At 53.4% G+C, this 19,770-nt stretch overlaps 7 protein-coding genes and 1 non-coding gene across 8 annotated transcripts; 6 read left to right on the forward strand and 2 right to left on the reverse strand.

The window, feature by feature from the left end:
• Positions 1–4,674: 4,674 nt before the first annotated feature.
• On the forward strand, positions 4,675–5,370 carry BO86DRAFT_399055 (uncharacterized protein; the record flags this gene model as incomplete). Its single annotated transcript, XM_025673592.1, has 1 exon — positions 4,675–5,370. One exon carries the CDS (start codon positions 4,675–4,677, stop codon positions 5,368–5,370), a length of 696 nt encoding a protein of 231 aa, XP_025528308.1.
• An 818-nt stretch (positions 5,371–6,188) lies between these two features.
• On the reverse strand, positions 6,189–7,666 carry BO86DRAFT_378826 (uncharacterized protein; the record flags this gene model as incomplete). Its single annotated transcript, XM_025670645.1, has 2 exons — positions 6,189–6,803; positions 6,896–7,666. The coding sequence occupies 2 exons, from the start codon at positions 7,664–7,666 to the stop codon at positions 6,189–6,191; spliced, it is 1,386 nt and encodes a 461-aa protein (XP_025528309.1).
• A 1,053-nt stretch (positions 7,667–8,719) lies between these two features.
• On the forward strand, positions 8,720–9,985 carry BO86DRAFT_409455 (Zn(II)2Cys6 transcription factor domain-containing protein; the record flags this gene model as incomplete). The annotated part of the gene is made up of 5 exons (XM_025674414.1): positions 8,720–9,139; positions 9,197–9,255; positions 9,329–9,342; positions 9,413–9,475; positions 9,526–9,985. Exons 1-5 carry the CDS (start codon positions 9,130–9,132, stop codon positions 9,983–9,985), a joined length of 606 nt encoding a protein of 201 aa, XP_025528310.1. The 5' UTR covers positions 8,720–9,129.
• A 52-nt stretch (positions 9,986–10,037) lies between these two features.
• BO86DRAFT_t112 lies at positions 10,038–10,123 on the forward strand. Its single transcript has one exon. It is a non-coding gene; the product is annotated as a tRNA-Tyr (tRNA).
• Positions 10,124–10,773: 650 nt separating this feature from the next.
• On the forward strand, positions 10,774–11,969 carry BO86DRAFT_311612 (putative tartrate dehydrogenase; the record flags this gene model as incomplete). Its single annotated transcript, XM_025667912.1, has 3 exons — positions 10,774–11,020; positions 11,083–11,573; positions 11,625–11,969. 3 exons carry the CDS (start codon positions 10,774–10,776, stop codon positions 11,967–11,969), a joined length of 1,083 nt encoding a protein of 360 aa, XP_025528311.1.
• A 449-nt stretch (positions 11,970–12,418) lies between these two features.
• On the reverse strand, positions 12,419–14,205 carry BO86DRAFT_455912 (tyrosinase family protein). The gene is made up of 5 exons (XM_025677139.1): positions 13,675–14,205; positions 13,447–13,609; positions 13,128–13,393; positions 12,783–13,059; positions 12,419–12,720 (listed from the first exon to the last, which is right to left on the reverse strand). The coding sequence occupies exons 1-5, from the start codon at positions 13,863–13,865 to the stop codon at positions 12,460–12,462; spliced, it is 1,158 nt and encodes a 385-aa protein (XP_025528312.1). The 5' UTR covers positions 13,866–14,205; the 3' UTR covers positions 12,419–12,459.
• Positions 14,206–15,445: 1,240 nt separating this feature from the next.
• On the forward strand, positions 15,446–17,012 carry BO86DRAFT_388877 (oxidoreductase). The gene is made up of 7 exons (XM_025671971.1): positions 15,446–15,687; positions 15,767–15,992; positions 16,044–16,190; positions 16,261–16,378; positions 16,434–16,502; positions 16,559–16,585; positions 16,642–17,012. The coding sequence occupies exons 1-7, from the start codon at positions 15,508–15,510 to the stop codon at positions 16,979–16,981; spliced, it is 1,107 nt and encodes a 368-aa protein (XP_025528313.1). The 5' UTR covers positions 15,446–15,507; the 3' UTR covers positions 16,982–17,012.
• A 381-nt stretch (positions 17,013–17,393) lies between these two features.
• BO86DRAFT_361275 (pantothenate transporter) lies at positions 17,394–19,273 on the forward strand (the record flags this gene model as incomplete). The annotated part of the gene is made up of 7 exons (XM_025669852.1): positions 17,394–17,535; positions 17,676–17,780; positions 17,848–17,923; positions 17,980–18,144; positions 18,199–18,556; positions 18,607–18,846; positions 18,920–19,273. 7 exons carry the CDS (start codon positions 17,394–17,396, stop codon positions 19,271–19,273), a joined length of 1,440 nt encoding a protein of 479 aa, XP_025528314.1.
• Positions 19,274–19,770: the final 497 nt, after the last annotated feature.

Here is a 19,770-nt window from a genome sequence, read left to right on the forward strand (position 1 = left end):
GCAGACCGCACTCCACGCAGCAATTAGAACATGCAACCTGTCCCTGGTAAGATTGCTCGTCGATGCGAAGGCCACTCTCCGCACCCAGGATAAGCTGGGCCGTGATCCGGTCTTTCAGGCCGTGGATGAGAATGCCAACGACATCCTCAATTACCTGCTCCGTACACTTGGGACTGAGGGGGACCTCGAAGAGGTTCTGTACACCCCGAGTCTTTCTCATAATACCCTCCTCCATCGCGCCGCCACCAACGGGAATGCGATTGCCGCAAAGACACTCATTGAGCACGGCAACGGCCCCCGCATGTGCGCAAAGCGCAACCAGCAAGGAGCGACCCCTCTGCATCTGGCGGCGGCTCACGGGGCCGCAGATCTTGTCAAGTTCCTCCTCGAGCACGATCCTAGTCCGGAAGCCCTAACGGAAGACCGGCACTCGATTCTGGATCTGGCGTTCGAGGGCTGGCAGATGACGACAAACGCAGACCAGAAAGCTTCGTTTGTGCCAACCCTGTGTACCATCATCCAACAGGTTCCCAACCTGAAGCCCGGGCCTGATCTTCTCGACTACGCGGTGATCCAGGATGCGGTGGAGCTGATTGAGTTGCTGCTTGACCAACATCCAGATCAACCGGACGATGAGCACGGCTGGGATGTGCTCGCCCTCGCGATTCAAGAGAAACGCGAGCGGACGTTGCGTCTGCTGTCACCCCGCAGTACCACCCACTTCCTCATGGCATACCATGCCAAATTCAAGCCGACGGCTCGCGGCTCCCCTCCGACACGTTGGAACGTGAATGATAAGCATGGCGAGATCCAGGTTGGAGACAGTGGAGTGGAAATTTCCACGAGCGCCTCTGCACATCCAGCCTCAGCCACAAATCCCGTCATTTGCCGCCTGGTGAGGGCAGATCACCCGGTTCCTGCAGGTCTCCGTAGCTATTACTACGAGATCAAGATGCTGGAGAGTTCAGAGGAATTTCCGTAAGTGCAGTGCCCAGGCAATCGAGCGCCTCGAGCTCTCTTCCTCTCCCCGTTCTGTCTTTTTCAAACCTCTCTTCCCGAGCAATCGAGATATTGAACCTCATCTGACAATACAATGTAACAGACTCATTAGCATTGGGTACTGCAGTCGCTACGCGTCCCTGGAAAGTGCCGTCTACCCCGACAAAAGAATGACTCCACCAGCACAGGCCCCTGTCTGGATTGTCTACGCCAACTCTTCTTCCCAATCCCACCAGCAAGCACGGCGGCAGAAGCAGCCACCACCAAGATCATCCCCAACAGGGTCTTTTCAGGTTGAAGTGGGGGATATCATCGGCTGTGGGGTCGATTTCGACCAAAATACAATTTTCTATACCTTGAACAGCAGACCAGTAAGCAGTGTCTCGCCCCGCGGTGGGTCATTGGGACGGTTGTTTCCGGTGGTTGGCGTGGGATCGAACACCAAGGCCACGGTTCGGGGACACTTCGGGGGTGGGACTGATCTGAGTGGGGATTGATGGGTACTAAGGAGGGATTATCTCAAGCATATACTGTATGTACATGGAAGACATGGAGGCTGCCTCTTACCAAGATCGATAATGTGACCGGATCGGCTTAGGTGTGGGGATTCTAGGCCGCGGTATATTGTACTGTACTGCACCTCGATGCTTGTCACCCATCGTATGCAGGCTTCAGATTCCGTATCATCTTTGCAAGCAATGAGATAAATCTCGGGCATGTGCGGTTTGGAACGAGTTCTTCATTCCTGGTGGTTGAGTAGTTGGAGATTCTCTGCGTGTAGATATCTCGAGTCACGTGATCTGTCTCTAGGGACGCCGGCCGTCTTTCTGACTGGCCAAGGGAGATCCCTTCTTGACTGACGCATTTCAATTGCCATATCTCACTTCTCTCTATCATCAAGCGATTTTACTTGCCCGACTGGGTTCATGCTTTCTGGCTTTGTGCTCGTTGCGGTTTCCCAGATATATATCCTAATCACATTTGCTAGACCGAGAATTAGCACCCGGCTGTCATCTGCAGATGCAGTTCTACACTCATCCTTACAGTACAGCATGTAGTCATCAAACTATATAGGCAGATGTGCTGTACATGGTATTTGCTTTGGATTGAAAACCATGGCAATATAAGCTCTTCCCTTCTAAAAGACAATACATACGACCACAGGGTGTGGAAAACAGGGCTTCCCGTCCGCTCAGCCGTACTTAAGCCACACGCCGGGAGGTTAGTAGTTGGGTGGGTGACCACCAGCGAATCCCTTCTGTTGTATGTTTTTGGCAGCCCCAGATAAACTGGGGAAATGAATGCAAAGCGCGGAGAGCGGTTCGGCAAATCCTGTATGCCGACAAAAGATAACTACTCACTCTTGAGGTATTTTCCCCCAAAACCCAAGAAAACCACGTGATTACTGATCACTGCCAGTTTGCTGACCGCATACGCGACCTAGCGCAGTGCCTACAGCCACACAGCCGTCGCGTCGCAACCAGCGGCGGGCGAGTCTAGGAAGCGAAGGAGTAGATCATACCCAAGAACAAAGTACGCAGAAAATTATAAGGACATGCCACCATATGTAATTGTGTGCATTTGCTCCGCAGGGCGCAGAATCTCTGTTACACAGCAAGGTACAGTACCTTTCAACAAGTCTACTTTAATCCAGTTCCAACGCACAAGTCTCTGGAATCCAGCCATGGACCTGTGGAGGAGACAACGCAGGCCTAGACTAATCTGTAGACTAAGTTGTAGGCTGCCCAACTATCAGTTGTCCAGGCAGGTAGACCATCAAGCCTACCGCTTGACTCACTTGATGTGAGGGGTGCACATACACGTGCATTTATTCTGGACAACAGATTAAGTAGCTCGTGCTGGGAGATGACAAGCTGCAGCCAGGCCTGATAGACTTATCCACATTATTCTCAACCACCTGGGCCAATTTTGTGTCACTTCACAGGCGAGATTGTTCTACCAGTCTACTAACTAGGAGTCAGGGGTGCAAAAACAGCAGGGACTCAGGGCCCGGGCTCTCTTCCCCGTCAGTCTTAGTCTCGACTTCACGTTACACCACATCGGACGCTGTCTCTCATCAGTCGGGGTAGGGTCAGTAAGGTCAAGTAAGCAGCCAGGGCTTACGGAGGTAGTCAAGGAAACAGCAAAATAGAGGTAGATAACACCATTCAAACTACGTTTCCAGCTGAATGAAAACAGGCTGGTGATTAGTCTACCACCGCCAGCCATACCCAGGTGGGTTCAGTCCTCCTCGTCGCTCCAGGTTAGGCATCAATGATCAATCACTCATACGGACAGTACAGTACCTTAAGTACCTAACCGCTTGTCAGATTCCACCTCATTGTTGCAATGCCATGGGCTCTGATGGGCTATTCTGCCCCAGCCTTACTAGTACGATATCTAGTGGCAAGATTCGTGCCAATCACAATCACGTTGCCCCTGAATCTGACACTTGACATTCGATTTTCGGCCTGGAACTGACCGTCCACAAGCCATGGCCATCGGTGGCAGCGTGGCCAACTGGCGACAGCTCTTCGTTTTCACAGGCAGCGGAGCTGGTAAGGAGCTGGTCCGATAACTTTCCATTCGTGAGTACGAGGTTACGCAGTTCTCCGTGATCTTCCTCTCCCTCCCTCTATCTGTCGTAGCTCTTCTGGAAATTCTGGATACGTCGGGATTAGAGACCCATCCATGGTTTGAAAGCATCACAGCCACATAGCACGACTGTGGTCTGTTTATGGGTAGCCTACGCCATTAGTAGAGCCATACCAGCCACCGAGGTACTGTGCAATACTGTATTTATGATCATCTGTGTGAAACAGATCGACAGGCATAGCATCGAATACTAGCCAGGAAGAGCTTGATATCTATCCTTTTCTGCCTCCTCCTACCTCCTCCTACCTCCTCCCACCTCCTCCTACCTCCTCCTACCTCCTCCTACCTCCTCCTACCTCCTCCTACCTCCTCCTACCTCTTTCTATCCCTTCCTATCTCTACCCAACTCGCCCCGTTTCGGCCTCCTCCCCACCTTTCCCTCGAGGCTTAAAATGCATAGTAACACGTTTCCTGCTTAGATCCTGCCTTAGTACGTAGGTTAGCGTACAGAAAGCTCGGATTGTTCCTGAACCATTCTGTTTTCAGCTTGATGGCAAGACACGTCGCTTTCCTCGTCAACGGAGGTCGTCGCCTTTGATACTGGTTGATCGATACTTTTCAATGGCCACCTTTTTTATGCATGTCAGGACTAAGGTAGTAAGACCTAGCCGTTCATTTACACATTCGCACTCGCAGGCGCAACATAGGAGTCATAGCGAATGGTAGCAGTCGCCAAAGAGGGTACAGGAAATTGCTGCTCTGCAGCAGAACAGACTGGGAGGTCTTTTCCCTTTTCCATTGCTGTGCATACCTAAACAGATGAACAGAGGTCGACAGAATGGACAGAGGTGAACGAAGATGGATATATAAGAAGGGACCTCCATAAACCTCCAGAGATTCCTTGTCGTGCTTAAGTTGACACTCTTCCATCCCAAGCCGATCACATTTTAAATCCAGGCAAAATCGTGCTCCGAACCCAGACCACAAGCACCCACACCAAGGGCACGATGAGCCATGGAAGCAACCACTCTGCCTTTTATCCTGTGACTCTCACGCATGGCGTGAGACCTACAGATGCTCATGCAGGCGAAGAAGAGGTGTGTCTATCTAGCACCGTCACTTCCTTATCCCTCACCGTTTCTCTTCTATGCCTCCTGCAAGCTCGTTGACTCCCTACCTCTCTTCTCAAGCAAAGATCCATACTCATTCGATGATCCTGCCCAGATCCGACCGGTTTTACACCCACTGTTCCCCCAAAGCAATCCCAGCCTCGTCTACGGACGTCCTCCTCCTGCCGCTGCCCTGTTCAACAACCTCTGGCAGGCCGACTGGACCTACTTCGGCCTCCCGCGCGAGAGCACCACCTTCCCCTTCCACCCTGGGACCGAGCGCGCCGCACAGGTCTACCGGACCCTACAATCGCGATTAAATCTGCTTGACCTGCTGGAAGTGGAAGTCCATCGCGAACACATGACGGAAGGATTTCCCGGGGGCCTGCATGCTCTGGTGGAGATCTGCGGAGGACGTGAGGTCCTTCTGATGGACCCGGCCCCCGTGGAGGAGCTCCAGCCGTGGCTGGGGCTGATCATAGAGGCGTGTTTCCGCTTGCGGGGCGCGGTGGTCCTGATCCACAGCCTCGTCGGCGCGCACTGGTCCCCGGAGCGGACGCGTCGCGTTGGACAGCTTCAACACCGGACTTACAGTGCTTTGGTGGCACGCGATGCATTCCGTGCCGCGGACGACGATAGTGATGTGAGCATGGCGGACGCGGATTAAGAAGCAAGGGTGTTCCGTTACGGAAGCTGTTTATAGGGTTAGCAGATGGGAAAAAATGCCTTTGTACCTGGTTTACTGTATTACTCGTGTGCTTTCTGGTCTCACAAGTGGACGTGTCATGTACAGTACCCTATGTTCTGTTTATGAAGTGGATCATGAAGGGACTTTGGGTGACGGAGGGAGAGTACAGTACTGTAGGAGAATATTAAAGACGTAGGGCAAGGCTGCTGGCAAGGCTGCTGGCAAGGCTGCTGGCAAGGCTGACTTGGGCAGGCTGACCGATTGACATGTCAAGCCAGCACAGCCACACACAGTCAGCACGTGCAAGCCGTAAGAACCGCCTGGGAAAGATCGATAAATGGTTTTGTCACAAGTAATCACTGTCCAGTACAGTACAGTACAGCCTACACCTAGTATCTCTCTCAGACGGGTAGGGTAAGCTAGTAAGCTAGGGCAGAGGCCGAGGGGACAGCGATGTGGTTATTGCATACTACCTAGTACTGTAGTAAGCAGTAACTAAAGTGACTTAAGCTTTTCTATTGGGAAAAAAAAACCATTGCAGACGCATCACTGAATTCCTTTGTCTTATGAACTTTCTTCACCAACATCCAATTCTCAACCACCTTGGTCTAAATATGCAGCAGGCATCTTATTCAAGCAGCATCCCAACAACTGGGATACTTGCCAGTGCAGATAACTGACCCGAGAATGTACTGTAATAGACAGCATATCACCACCTCCCAGTACACCAGCTCACGAAAGCTCAACACCAAACTCGTCCCACTCTCCAATCCTCCTGCCAGCACCCTTGCAGCACCCTAAATCTCCTCTTCAAAGTCCTCATCATCCTCCACATCCAGATCGGATTGTTCCGCCTCATCCTCCTCTCCCTCGTCGCTATCCCAATACTCTTCTTGTTCCTCAGCACTCACATTCTTCCCGGAAGAATGGAAAATACTGTCTGTGGTCTGGCGGGTATCCGACTGCACGAAGAACGGGTGGTCGGGACGCAGCATCCGGCCTTGACAAACGTATCCCATCGGCGTGTGAGAGATATCCTGGCCCTGCCGTCTCAATGCCAGCCATTCTTGCAGAAAGACCATGCTGAGGGAGGACCCTTCCGCAGGAGTCACCGCACTGCCAGCCGCATCGTCCCATTCTAGGGCCAGGCGGTCCAGAATCTCTTCGTACTCACGTGGGCCGAAATAGAGTCTTCCAGCGAAAATGTCGACCTCGAATGCCAGGAATGCGGGCACATATTTCGCGACTGGAAGAGGGGGGACGGTGTAGTAGTCCAGGTTGCTGAAGTGCTGCATACGCTTGGTGACCGGCGCCGCGTAGGTCATGAGGTGCTCGAGGGTGCTGCCTCGTTGCGGAGAATCGGGATTAGGTCCTCGGCTTCTTCGGGAGTGACTACAATGGCGATTTCGGTTCTGATGTTGCAAAGAAGCCAATTTACCGGGCGCTGAGGGAATCCGTTAGCACGTACGTACATAGTTCCGATCAGTAGTCATGAGTAAATCACCGTCAGCTCATCCATCTTCTCTCCCGGCTTCAGCTTGACCGTCTTGGTGAACTCCACCGACACGTATAGATGTGGCAGGCTCAAATCCACCTTGCCTCTGTACTTGCCACCGAGTTCAGTTTCAAACACCATACTCTCCGCAGGCACATACCCCACACCCGCGAGGGAACCAGTCTCCGCAAACTGCGATAGGCTTCGATGCAGGCCGGGATACGTGTACGGCTTCAACAACTTAGGGCGCTCGACCTCGCGCTCTTCTTCGACCTCGTACGCAACCTCTCGCTCCTGCTCGACTTCTTCCAGCGCGGAACTGTTGATGGTCGAGTCATGAACACCCTTGCCTTCCGCGCGTCGCTGTCGCAGGACTTCGATGAAGTTGGCGGCTTGGCCCGAATATGTGAGATCATTCGACGAATTCGAGTCTCCGTCGCTCGCATCGGTGGGTGCCGGCTTGTAAAGCTGCTCCAGAGTCTGCTGCTCGGGCTGCTGCAGGATTCCCATGTAGTACTTTCGCTGAAGTTGGTTCTTGACGAAGTGAGGGTGGTCTTCAGCGGCCTGTATGCGGCGACAGAAGTCGACGCCTTGCGCATTGTATAGCGGCTCGAGATCCCTGTCACTGGCACAGGTCTGGTGCAATAGCCAGTACACAACGTCGGAGGAGTCGAGCTCCTCGTCTTGGTGCTTGCCGCAGACGTCAAGAATATTCAAATGCACTTCTGGAGGCGCGATGAAAACCACAGACTGCGTTGTTCCGAGCTGTCGGAGCCTCATGGCTGCCTGCACAGTATGATCCTTGGTCTGATTGAGACCCAAGGTAAGGGCTCCCCGAGCATGTGCCGGGAGTTTCAGATCCGTGCCTCGAGTATGTGTTCACACATGATAGGAAGCTGTGTCGTGATGAAATAAGGATACAGACACCGATAACATGTAAAGAGAAGCTAAGAGACGAAGGATGAGGAGTATGACGATGGAATGACGACGATTGAAATGAGGATGGAATTAGAAACAGTGACGAGAATAAAAGTGAGGTTAAAGGTGACACGGTATACCGACTGAAAGTCAACAGAAGTCTGGGGACTAAGACGAAGGTGAAGATGAGGACGAGGGTGAGGGTGAGGATGAGGATGAGGATGAGGATGAGGATGAGGATGAGGATGTAAAGACAGAACAGGGCTAGAGATGAGAGAGAAGGGGATGAGGGATGAGGGATGAGGGATGAGAGAGGAGAGGAGAGGAGAAGCCAGCTCACAGGTGGAACATAGTCAATCACCTGTCGTTCCAGCGTTTGCAATTCTCATGATTACGAGTAGTAGTAGGAGTAGTGAAATTTACCGGTTACCTCATCCTTCAGCCCCAAAGGCTTCACTATCTACATCCTAAAGAAACGGATTGGGTTCTGGGGTCCAAACTACTACTAATTTTCTTACTCATCATGAACAAGCGTATATCTAACGACTCAGCCTGAGGATATTTTCATCCACACAAAGCTAGTAAGTACTAAGATATACCAGCATAGCAGCCAAACAGGAAGGCTGTTCTTGATATGGCTACGAGAAAGTGGTTGGATCAGAAAGAAGAAGGATCTGGAGTCACAAGAGCAATGATGAAGGAATATTGATTTGGAGGGGGGCATCCGTACTCAATAATAGTGGGTATGAGGAGAGCGGTAGCCATACTGAACTAAGACTGTGGGATATTCACTGTTCTGAAAGTGAAAGGGAAACTGGGTAGGTAGAGTGATGATCTCTACTGCTCTACAAAAGGGACCTTTCTGTATAGGTATATGGTCGATGCTTGTCTTCGACCCAAGCTTGATTGTGATATGCTATATGCATAACCATGGTGCATAAATGGCTTATGTGGCCTGATTAACCAGTTATGCAGTCACGTGTGGTTTGGAGCAAGTCAATGTATCACATGACTGACCCCACCTCGATCAGGCAACCACGGAAGACACCAGGCAGAAACCGCACAGCGGGTTCCCTTGCACCGCCGCAGCGCCGGAAGGAAAACCCCGCCGGAGGTTTCTTTCCCCGGGCCGAGTTGCAACCCGTAATCCGTCATGGCAGATGAGGTGCCCTGGTAGAGAGTCGATGGTGGCAAGGAGTCGAATGATAGTAGAGCAGGAGATATTTGCAGCCTCAATGATGCAGACAGTGTAAGTCGGCATTGTGTGAATCTAAGAGCTGTTGGTTTCTCTATAATTTCCCTCGCTGAGTTCCAGTAGGATCGGAATGCCGTCAGGTCAGTGGATCAGAAATATATCTCCCGCTACTAGTAGAAGCAAGCTGATGAGATCAGATCCCGAACAAGCCCTCAGCCCCATTGCCTGCGAGCCATGCAGGCAAAAGAAATGCAAGGTCAGTAGGTCGGAAAGAGCGAGACTCAGAAAGTAGACAATGGGAATACCCTTCTAACTCCGACATGTGCCAGTGCGATCGCACCCTGTATGTGACTCCGCTCTATAGATGTGCGGTGCATGCTCGATCTCCGGGCGCTCAACTAACCGACCCCCAGTCCAGTCTGCACGCAATGCTCCCCCGATCCATCCAAGTGTGTCTACCCAGAAAGCGGTAAACGGTAAGGAAGCTCATCCTGCAATTACTCAAGCGGGTGCTGACCTGAACCAGAGGACTGCCACTCGGGTATCTTAATCAGATCGAGCAGCGGCTTGCCGATACCGAGCAAGCGTTGTACGAGGCCCTCACCACCATCCGCGAGCTCAATGCCTCTCACGGAGGCATGGTGGTGCAGGTCACCCGCAAGTCCGCCGACCTGCGCCCCAAGAATGCACGCATGCAGGAGTGGTCGCAGTTGCCATTGAGCGGGTGGGCGGAGCGCGAACGGTGGCGGGAAGCGAAACAAGATCAGTACCAGTGTGAACGGACCGTGGTCAAGTCACCACCGGGGGTGCCACCGGGGGTGGAAGTGCCGCCGTCGAACGTGTATGAGATGCCACGGGGGATCTCCGCCGCCAGTCTTCCCAGCAGGAGCAGTGTAGGGTCGGCAGAGGAGTCAGGATCGCCCGAGGGGCGGAGGGCGGATCGGGCGGGGGAAGTGGCGCGGCGATATCCTTCGCTGTACTTTTGATTTGTGCAAAGGTCCATATATTTGGTGTTAGAGAAGAATGTTTCAATAACAACCCCCGATGGTCTAGTTGGTTCATGGCGTTCGGCTGTAATGGAAATTGTAACCGAAAAGTCACCAGTTCGATTCTGGTTCGGGGGATTGCCTTTTTGCTCCCGTTCCTTTTTACCCCCACTCTTCTTCTGAGCGTGTCTGCTCACAACATGCACCACATCCAACTCTTTCTTTTGCTTCTGACGGAATGAACTATAATTCCATCCAAGATTTTCCATAATGACGATACCGGATAGTCATCTACCTACTTGCCACCGTAGAAACTCGCCGCCGGCGGACAAAGTCAAGCCAGCGCGATGTTTGCATCTTTTGACAACTCCGTACAGGACTCACATTACTCTTCCGCCACGGGCTCAACCTGAACCTGTTCCTCTTCGCAACTCAATCCGTCAATCGACTCCACACAAACCTTGCAATGCCTCTCAACCTCTCCTCTCGCATGGTAACCTATTTATCGCACTATTTTTACTCCACAGGGCTGCATCGATCGTCGTCCTTCTCCAGATACAAACCCGTCCCGATCATCCGCGTGGTACCGGACATGTCTTGCCCCGAGTCGCGGAGGAGTACAAGTCCGGGTTCCCCCACCCCCCATCTGAGATCATGGAGGGGAAACCGTCCTTCGGTGAGGGGCAACAGACCCGGGCTGGAGAGACGATATAAACCTCGATCGACGCGCTGATACCGGCTTCTTCTCTCCTCTCATCACTCTCATACGAACCCCGCACACAGCCACCATGTCTCTCCTCAAGTCCTACAGCATCGCCTCCATCCCCGCCGATGGCATTGGCCCCGAGGTCGTTGAGGCCGGTATTACTGCCTTGAACGCCCTGGCCGATACCCTCAAGACCTTCAAGCTGGAGTTCACCAATTACGACTGGAGCTCCGACACCTACAAGAAGACCGGAAAGTACATCCCCGATGGCGGTCTTGACTCCCTCAAGAAGCACGACGCCATTCTTTTCGGTGCCGTCGGCGCTCCCGGTATATTGACTTTCCTTCTTCCCCGCATATAGAAAGTTATCTAATGATTTACTACTACACAGACGTCCCCGATCACATCTCCCTCTGGGGTCTCCGCCTGGCCATCTGCCAGCCCTTCCAGCAATACGCCAACGTCCGCCCCACCAAGGTCTTCCGCGGTACCCAGTCCCCGCTCCGCAACTGCAAGACCGGCGACCTCGACTGGGTCATCATCCGCGAGAACAGCGAGGGCGAGTACGCCGGCCAGGGCGGTCGCTCCCACACGGGCAAGCCCTGGGAGGTCGCCACGGAGACGGCCATCTTCTCCCGCGTCGGTGTCGAGCGCATCATGCGCTTCGCCTTCGAGGTCGCCCAGAAGCGTCCCCGCAAGCTCCTGACCGTGGTCACCAAGAGCAACGCCCAGCGCAACGGCATGGTCCTCTGGGATGAGGTCGCCAAGGCCGTCGCCAAGGACTTCCCCGATGTCACCGTCGACAAGATGCTGGTCGACGCCATGACCACCCGCATGGTCCTCAAGCCCGAGACCATCGACACCATTGTCGCCACCAACCTGGTGAGTTGAGCCTTTCTCCTCCATCCTTACCGCAACTAACGGGCCAAACAGCACGCCGATATCCTCTCCGACCTGGCCGCCGCGCTCGCGGGCTCCATCGGCATCGCCCCCACCTCCAACCTTGACCCCACCCGTCAGAACCCTTCCATGTTCGAGCCCATCCACGGCTCGGCCTTCGACATCACCGGCAAGGGTATCGCCAACCCGGTCGCCACCTTCTGGACCGCCGCTGAGATGCTCGAGTGGCTCGGTGAGGCGGATGCCTCCCAGAAGCTGCTTACCGCCGTCGAGAACGTGTGCGAGGCCGGTGTCCTGACCGCCGATCTGGGCGGCAAGGCCAACACCAAGGAGGTCACCGATGCGGTGGTGGCCGAGATCAAGAAGCTGTACGGTTGAGGGTTGTACATATATACCACGGATTGATGTCATTAGCATGAAAATAGATTTCCTTGTTCATAGAGTTGCGTTCGTTCATTGCGTCCACAGGTAACCGACCATTGCGACCGTAAAGAGACATGATCCGGAATGCTATGCTGAGGGGTAAATATTGTGACCATGCATGAGAGGAAGAAAGAGTGTTGCTGAGTAGTTATGCTTGTAGAAACCTCACAGAGCAACCTCATTGCTCATCTTGCATCTATCCCTTCACAGATCGTGGGCGTCTCGATTGGTCCCCCGGCATGCAGATAAAATGACCGCGGTAAGCATTCTGCCACGATCTGCCGCTTTCCCCTCGCCGCGTGTTCCGTGCCTGCTGTGGCTGCTGTGGCTGACCCGCAAAGCCACCTGCCCACAGTCAGAAGCGAAGTAATCTTGAAACAAATAATCTATTATTTCTATCATGTCACCGCCCGTGATCCAGACACGAGCAATGTCACATTCTAATCTACAAATAGATATAACACAAGGGAGTTCCAGCCGTCGTGTCCAGGATATCATAGATCTCGCGCGAGGCGGTGAGGTTGCCCATCCAGAGGGTGTCGTGGATGGTGGTGTTGGGGCCGGGGATCAGCCCGTCGAGGAAGTCGGGGCCCTTGACCACGTAGGTGCGGTTGGCCGGATTCAGGTTCTGCCAGATCCAGAAGACGCGGTCGATCATGCCGTGGTGGACGTAGAAGGCCGGGTCACCGGGGGAGGCGTAGAGGTCCTGTTGGTGTGGGTGGTTAGCGTGCATCAATAAATGGGAGAGAAGAGGAGAAGGGTACATACACCTCCCGGGTCACCGCCGATGGTGAAGTGACCGGCCGTGTGCACGCCCAAGAACCCTTCCTCGAAGAACCCTTGCATGGTCCACTCGAAGCACGAGATGTCGTCGCAGTTCTGGATCAGATCCATCACGTCACTGGTCTTGGTCCAGCCTTGCGCGGCCACCGGCGAGATGTCGCGGCGCAGACAGCGCGGGTTGTAGTCCAGTCCGGTGCCGTTCTGGGCCACCAGGCCGGGGATCTGCAGGGTGGGGTCGACGGGGCCGAGGTTGACGGTCATGCTGGAGGTGGGCTTGTTAGGATTGGACCAACTGGAAAATAGAGCTAGGGAAGATGAGAGAAGGCTTACTTGGCGAAAGGACCGTTGGTAACACAGCCGCCGCCCACACCCGGGGGAAGCGTGGTGTAGGCAGTGGCCGGGGTGCCGTTGTGAGCGACATAGTCGCCGTTACCAGACATACTGTACTCGGTGCCATCGAAGAGCGGCGAGTTGATCGGGTTGTTCACATATTTGTTCCAGGCCCAGTAGGGCTGGTACCCATCGTAGCCACACTCGTCGCGCAGAGCGGTCTCGTAGGCCCAGGTGAACAGCCGGTGCCAGGTGAGAAAGTTACCCTACATCCGATTAGCTACCAGAGAATTAAGTTGGAGAAAGCAAGGCGCCTTACTGTGCCATGGATCCACAAGGTTTGGTTGATGTGCACCGCGACGAAATCATCGAAACGGTTACGGGCACCAGGAGCAAAGCTGGGATCGGACTTTGGGGGCTTGCTCATCAAGCACAGCACCGCATCGGTATACTTCTTCCGATCGGCGGGTGCCAAAGAGGACCTGGTGTTTCATGTGAATGAGTTTGGAGATTGCTTTTAAGCTTAGCGCGGGGAGTCAAAACGTACCACTCGCGACGAACTGCCGCATTTTTGATGTTGCAGGTCGAGTTGGAGCCATGAGCGGCCTCATAGGCCAACTTAGTGGCCAGAGCTTTGCTGGAGAGCTTATCCACGGCATCGGGGGTGCCGAGGATGGCAGCGGCAGGCGAAGCAGCCAAAGCAGCCACAGCCGCAGTGGACAGGAGGGAGAACTTCATGATAGCAGCAGTCACCGGACGGGAATGAACTGAGCGGGCTGACAGAGAAGTCGCAGAAGAGCTGGTCGCCCACTACCTCTATATAGTCCTGTTCCTGGGTCCCGGGTCCTTCTTCTTTGCCCCTGATAAGACAAGAAGACCAAGAAAAGGCTGCTGCCTCGTGGGAAAAAGAAGCTAATCAGCCCATGTGGTGGTCTGGAGGTCGGAACCGGGCGAATAGCCCTAAGAGAAGCTCTCCAAATGGCACCAGTTGGGACGACAACCTCTTAGTCGCTGCACCGTCGGCAACTAAAAGTGCGAAGCATACGCATGGTTCCTGCCATACAATGCAATTTTAGACAGTTCTAGCCGGATTTCGAACCGAAAAGGGGGGGGGGGGGGGGGTTGCTTTGTTCGCTAAGGGTCTTTCGTTTCCGAGAGCAGCCGGTGTCCTCGGGGACAGGCTTCGTCTGCTCGTCTCTACCACTCGAGACTTCGTCTGCTTGTCCAAGATGCTATCGACTGAGAAGAGAGATTGTGCAGTAACCTATTCCCCGGATTCGATGATTGACCTGTCATAGTGGTGGCAAATCTATCATCTTGAGGGCGGGCTGAACGTGGCCAAGCGTGGACAGGGGTCTCTGCGCCGCCCGCGCCCCGGGGAGACAGATTGCCTCCCACCCCTGACTGGATGAGCACTCAATTGTTCCTTGAGCGCGGGAAAGCGATGGCGCCGGTTGTCGAGGATTGATAATCAATATATTTTAATCTAAGTTAGTGCTTATTAGTGGGTCCGTTAGCACCACTTCGTCGGCCGCACTACGCTCTTAGCCGCTGTCATCCGTCTTCCCCGATTTGACAATTGACTCCGGCCGGAGGAGAAGAGGAATACGAAATGGAGTCCGAAATGGAGTCCGGTGGAGTGCGAGATTCAGGGAAATGTGCGACTGCTGGCCTGTGAGTTCGATCTTCCCTCCCTTCCACGGTCGAACCCTCCCGTGATCGTCCGGATCGTCTCGTCGTCCACCCCAAAAACCAAGTGTATGTCTTGCATGGGGTCCAGATTTCACCCAGATGCCGTCTCTGGTCGACAAGCCTTGTAGGATTGCTGACCGCTAGAGTGTGCCTGCAGGATGCCTGCCACGTTGCCCCTGCAGCGCCACGCGAAGCAATAATTACCGGCGTCGGGGGCCTTCTGGAGCGTGGCGTGAGTAAAATAAATGAGAAAGTGACACTAGAGTCTGCATTATCCCTGCTAGCCTGGCCAAAGAGGAGATTTGAGGAGGGTCTTCAGACCTTTCGAGCCCATCGGCCGGACAGCCGAGGCGGAATGACTCGCTTAGCTCTTGAGTGCCACCCACCTTCTATGCTGCTCCAGACCTCCCGGCCTGGTTCCCCAAGTGGATGGAACTTCCGAAGTTGTAACATTTGACGAGTATGGGATCGGAGAAGGATCGGAAATTCAGGCCCGGACCGTGCAGAAACGTCGTTCTTGGCTGCGCCTCGTAAACGGCCGACCGTCCCTTGTGATTCCTGTGCAAGACTGCACAGGGAGGAAGAAAAACAAGGCCACTCGTCCAAGTATTCCTTTCTCCATGTATCAATTCACCACCGCTGCTCATGGCTTGCGGTCACTGTGCTCAGTGACTTCTTCTTCGTCGATATGACGGCGGTTCCCCTCTGGCCACGATCGGGGGCCAGCTCCTCCCACGCTCCGACCATCTTGGCAGTGGTTGGGACGTTGTCGGGCCTGTCCACGCTGATCGTGCTGCTACGGTGCTATGTGCGCGGACTGGTTCTGCGGAAGTTCAATGCGGAGGAGTACAATATACTCGGGGCGTGGGTAAGTGGACTCTGGCTTGATCGGCATGGTTCATGATGGAGAAGATCGACATGTTCTAATCAGTACCCCCCCATGCAAGCTTTGCGCTGTGGGAGTCCTCGTTTGCTTCGTGGTTGAAACCCAGCATGGAGTCGGTCGTTACAACAAAGACATCTCCAATGAGGATCTTGGGTACCTGGCCAAAGTGGTCTATTTCCATTCCATCATTGTCATGGTTGGTCTTAGCCTGGTCAAGATCTCCCTGGCGGTCTTCTTGCGACGATTCGCGCAGAGTTGGCTGCGAAAAGCCTTGGTTGGATCGATTGGTTTGTCGGCCTCTCACGCCTGAGCCTTACCTCTGTTTCTCACCATCATAGTCTTCCTGGTCGCCTTCACTATTGCCTGTGCCTTGACCCTGATCCTTGAGTGTATCCCTGTGGCTGCGGCCTGGGATTATAGCCTGAGGGCCAATGCGCGCTGTTTTGATTCTGGTACTTTCACGGCCATCGGGCTGTGGAACAGCAGTGCGTTTTCCCCTGTGTCTTGTCAACCGTCTTTCCTAATTCGCAGAGGCTCACACCGATCGCATTCCAGTTACCAACCTCGTGACGGACGTCATCTTTGCCACACTACCAGTACCGATGTTCATCAAGATTCAGGTCAACCTACGGACCAAGGCGTCACTGATTGGGGTGCTGAGCTTGGGATATTTGTACGTGACGAAGCTCTTCGTACGTGGGGACCGAACTGATCTGGGTTGAATTTAGAGCCTGTGTTGCTGGAGTCATTAAAATTGTCGCTCAGATCAAAGTGCTCAAGGAGACGGATGTGTACCGGTAAGTGGCGGTCTAGGAGTATTATGGGGCCGCCTTTTTGCTCACGCAATATGCAGGAATGATACGTTCATGGTGTGGAACTGGTATGTCGAAGCCATTCGGTGATCGTCTGAGGCTTGAGACTGACAACAGGAAACAGCGTGGAATTGAATGTTGCTATCATCGCAGCATGCTTACCTAGTCTCAAGACCTTGGTCAAATCGCTGCTGGATAGCACGCGCAACTTAACCAGCGGACGACGCAATGCATACGGCAATTACTACCCCGAATATTATGGCCAACGCAGTGCCGACGTCACGCTCAAGTCGATGGTGCCGCGAGCGCCCCATTCGATGTACAATATCACGGTGGAGGGAAGTTCCGATGGAGACTCGAACAGCGCGCACAGTGGCAATCGCGAGGAGGATGAACAGCGCTTGCATCGCACGGAGATTGGCATCTTGAAAACCACCGAGGTGGTGGTGCATACACAGCAGTAGGCTGCAATCGACTGTACATATTCGATCTATGATAGGTATATAAGCTCTTTCTTTTGTTCCACTGATGTGCCACCACCGCTTTTCGACTTGGCCCAGTATGCACAGGCGAGCCACCAGTATTGATGGGAGACGCGTTCGGCGCGTTGGTCGAGCAAGTATTGGATTCTTGGCGGCAATCCACCCCTTGCATATCGCGGTGGGCTTATCATACGCATAAATGGGGACTCAGTGACCGCTGGCATCAGCTTGATGAAGGCCATTCTGAGACTGTGGCGTGTCTTCTCGAGGACTTCACGTCGCGTACGATTCATCTTCATCGTCATCGTCATCTCGTCATCCTAGAGTGGGAACAATCACAAATCAGCAGAAGTCATTCTCAGGCAGTAGTTCGTTTAATCGAGAGATTGGGGAGATGGTGCAGATACCTCAGGAGAAAGAGGCCAGCGATGGTAGCTGTCATCGAGTGATATATTCGAAAGAGGAGGAAGAGCAGGTGGTGAGGAAAATCGACCGGTTTATCTTGCCGATGTTGTGTTTGGTCTTCTTCTTTCAGTGTTGGTCAACCCCGCCAGTTGCCTTTTTCCCTTTCTCTTTCTCTTCCCCTCCACTTCTTCCCTCTCTCAACTCATTGCTTCACTTCATCCTCCTCTTCATCCTCCTCTCCTCCAACTCACCATCACCATCACTATCACAGTTCTCGACAAGCAGGGCTTGAGTTATGCCTCGGTTTTCGGGCTTCTCGATGACCTCTCCTTGCAGGGGTCCCAGTACTCCTGGTGCTCCTCGATCTTCTACCTTGGTATGACTTTCGACAGGAAAAAGAGCAAGAAATCGCAATGAGAAGCATCTCGCTGACAACCGTCAAGGACAGCTGGTGGCGGAATATCCCTTCATTTATCTGATGAGTCGCCTGCCCTTGACGCGATTTGTTGGAGTCACCATGTATGTGGAGCCTCAATCACTTCTGGGAAGCCTCTCTAACCTCTCTTCTGGTTTAGTATCATCTGGGGAGGGATCTGCATGTGCCTGGCAGCCACCCAGTCTTTTGCTGACTTTGCCGCCGTACGATTTCTCCTCGGGGTGAGTGAAGGAGCAGTCGCCCCAGCATTCGTCACTCTGACCAGTGTCTGGTATCAAAAGAATGAACATGCTTTGCGCGTCGGGTGAGGCAAAAAAGCGAGCCTGCGAGACAGATGAGGTCTAATCTCTTACTCCAGGATTTGGATCACGATGGATGGCTTGGCTCAGGTACTTGGCTGTCTGCTCATGTACGGGATCGGACGATCGAGTCCCGGCAGTCTCGCACCCTGGAGGACTTTGTTCCTCATCTGCGGAGCCATAACATGTGGCATTGGCGGTCTCTTTATACTCATCGTTCCTGTTTCGCCCAAGAAAGCATGGTTCCTCACCCCACGCGAAAAGGAGGTTCTTGAAGCAAGGATGATGCTTGATCGGGACGCCGGCGATCTAACTCAGTTCTCAGTTGCACAAGTTAAGGAGACATTGGGAGATATCCGGGCGTGGTTCATGTTCATTTTCGGAGTCTTGGTCACCATGCAGGCCCCAGTGATGACAGTAAGGTCTTATTTTCAAAGGGGTCGTCCCTTCGTCACTGACAGGTTTAGTTTGCCTCCCTTATCATCAAGAACCTGAATTACACCAGTCTCCAGACTATGCTGTATACGGCCCCCTCGGGAGCCGTACAGATCCTGGCAATATGGATCAGCCTTGCAGGGTGCTATCTACTCCCTAATTATCGGTGCTTGGTTCTGATGATGATGACCATCCCTCCCCTGGTCGGAAACATCCTCCTCCTCAAGCTGCCACTCACTGCTGGCTGGGGTTTAATCGCCTCGTCGTGGCTGGTAAGACATCATCGTCATCTTCTTTCTTGTTTTCTGCATTAGCAGTGTGGACTCTAGGACTAACTGACTGCAGGCTTCATGTCTACCAAACATCCTGGCTGTTGTGCTGAGCCTCAGCGCCTCAAACGTCAAAGGCAACACCAAGCGTCCCATGGTCAACGCCTTGTTCTTCATTGGATACTGTACCGGGTGTATTGCAGCTCCTCAACTCTGGAAGCCCAGTGCTGCACCGAGGTTTTTTGAGGGGGTCGTCACGGCCATTGTCACCTGGTGCCTGCTCTTCGTGGCATTGAGTCTGTACTGGTACATCTGTCGGTCGGAAAATCGCAAACGAGACCAGACCCCGATTATTTTCCCGGGGATCACCTACCAAGCCGGTGAAGATGTCACCGACATCCAAGATACTCAGTTTCGATATAGTTACTAGGAGCTTGTTCACCACCTGTGCGACCGAGGCGATGCCTCGACATTTTGTCCCGAGCCATGTCATGCCACTTATGCATCTACCATGCGACCAGTCATTCTCATTTCTAGACGGGAAATATGAAGTATTGCCTACGGCGCCTATGATGGCCGAAAATACTGCACTCGTTGGTATGATCGCGCGCAGTGGAGGCCGGGCATAATGATAGTCCGAAGGAAAAGGTATAAGCCATATCAATAGACTAAAGAGACTGAGTTACTTGCAGGGACTACTGGTCGATCATTGTTCTTCATAGCTTATTCCCGATGCAACCATTCCAAGTGTGGCAAGCGATCGGAGTAATTCTCCTACTTTAAATGTCGATCACCGACTGACGAGGTCGCAGAGTAACTCCGCATGGATCACCATCAGAGAGTCTACCGCCACTCTTATGACCCTTTTAAATGCCGGATAAGATGAAGCGGGCCCAGCAAAATTACCGAAGCACAGTACGAGTTGCT

This window comes from Aspergillus japonicus, assembly GCF_003184785.1.
Source record: "Aspergillus japonicus CBS 114.51 unplaced genomic scaffold BO86scaffold_20, whole genome shotgun sequence".
In the NCBI taxonomy this organism is placed as follows: Eukaryota; Fungi; Ascomycota; class Eurotiomycetes; order Eurotiales; family Aspergillaceae; genus Aspergillus; species Aspergillus japonicus.

Coding starts and splice junctions, on each gene's coding strand:
- BO86DRAFT_455912 (XM_025677139.1), bottom strand. CDS start 13,865: ATGAAGTTCTCCCTCCTGTCCACTGCGGCTGTGGCTGCTTTGGCTGCT. Junction 13,610..13,674: donor GCGGCAGTTCGTCGCGAGTG/GTACGTTTTGAC, acceptor ATGAAACACCAG/GTCCTCTTTGGCACCCGCCG. Junction 13,060..13,127: donor ACCAACGGTCCTTTCGCCAA/GTAAGCCTTCTC, acceptor GCCCACCTCCAG/CATGACCGTCAACCTCGGCC.
- BO86DRAFT_388877 (XM_025671971.1), top strand. CDS start 15,508: ATGACGGCGGTTCCCCTCTGGCCACGATCGGGGGCCAGCTCCTCCCAC. Junction 15,993..16,043: donor AGCCTTGGTTGGATCGATTG/GTTTGTCGGCCT, acceptor TCACCATCATAG/TCTTCCTGGTCGCCTTCACT. Junction 16,586..16,641: donor ACGTTCATGGTGTGGAACTG/GTATGTCGAAGC, acceptor AACAGGAAACAG/CGTGGAATTGAATGTTGCTA.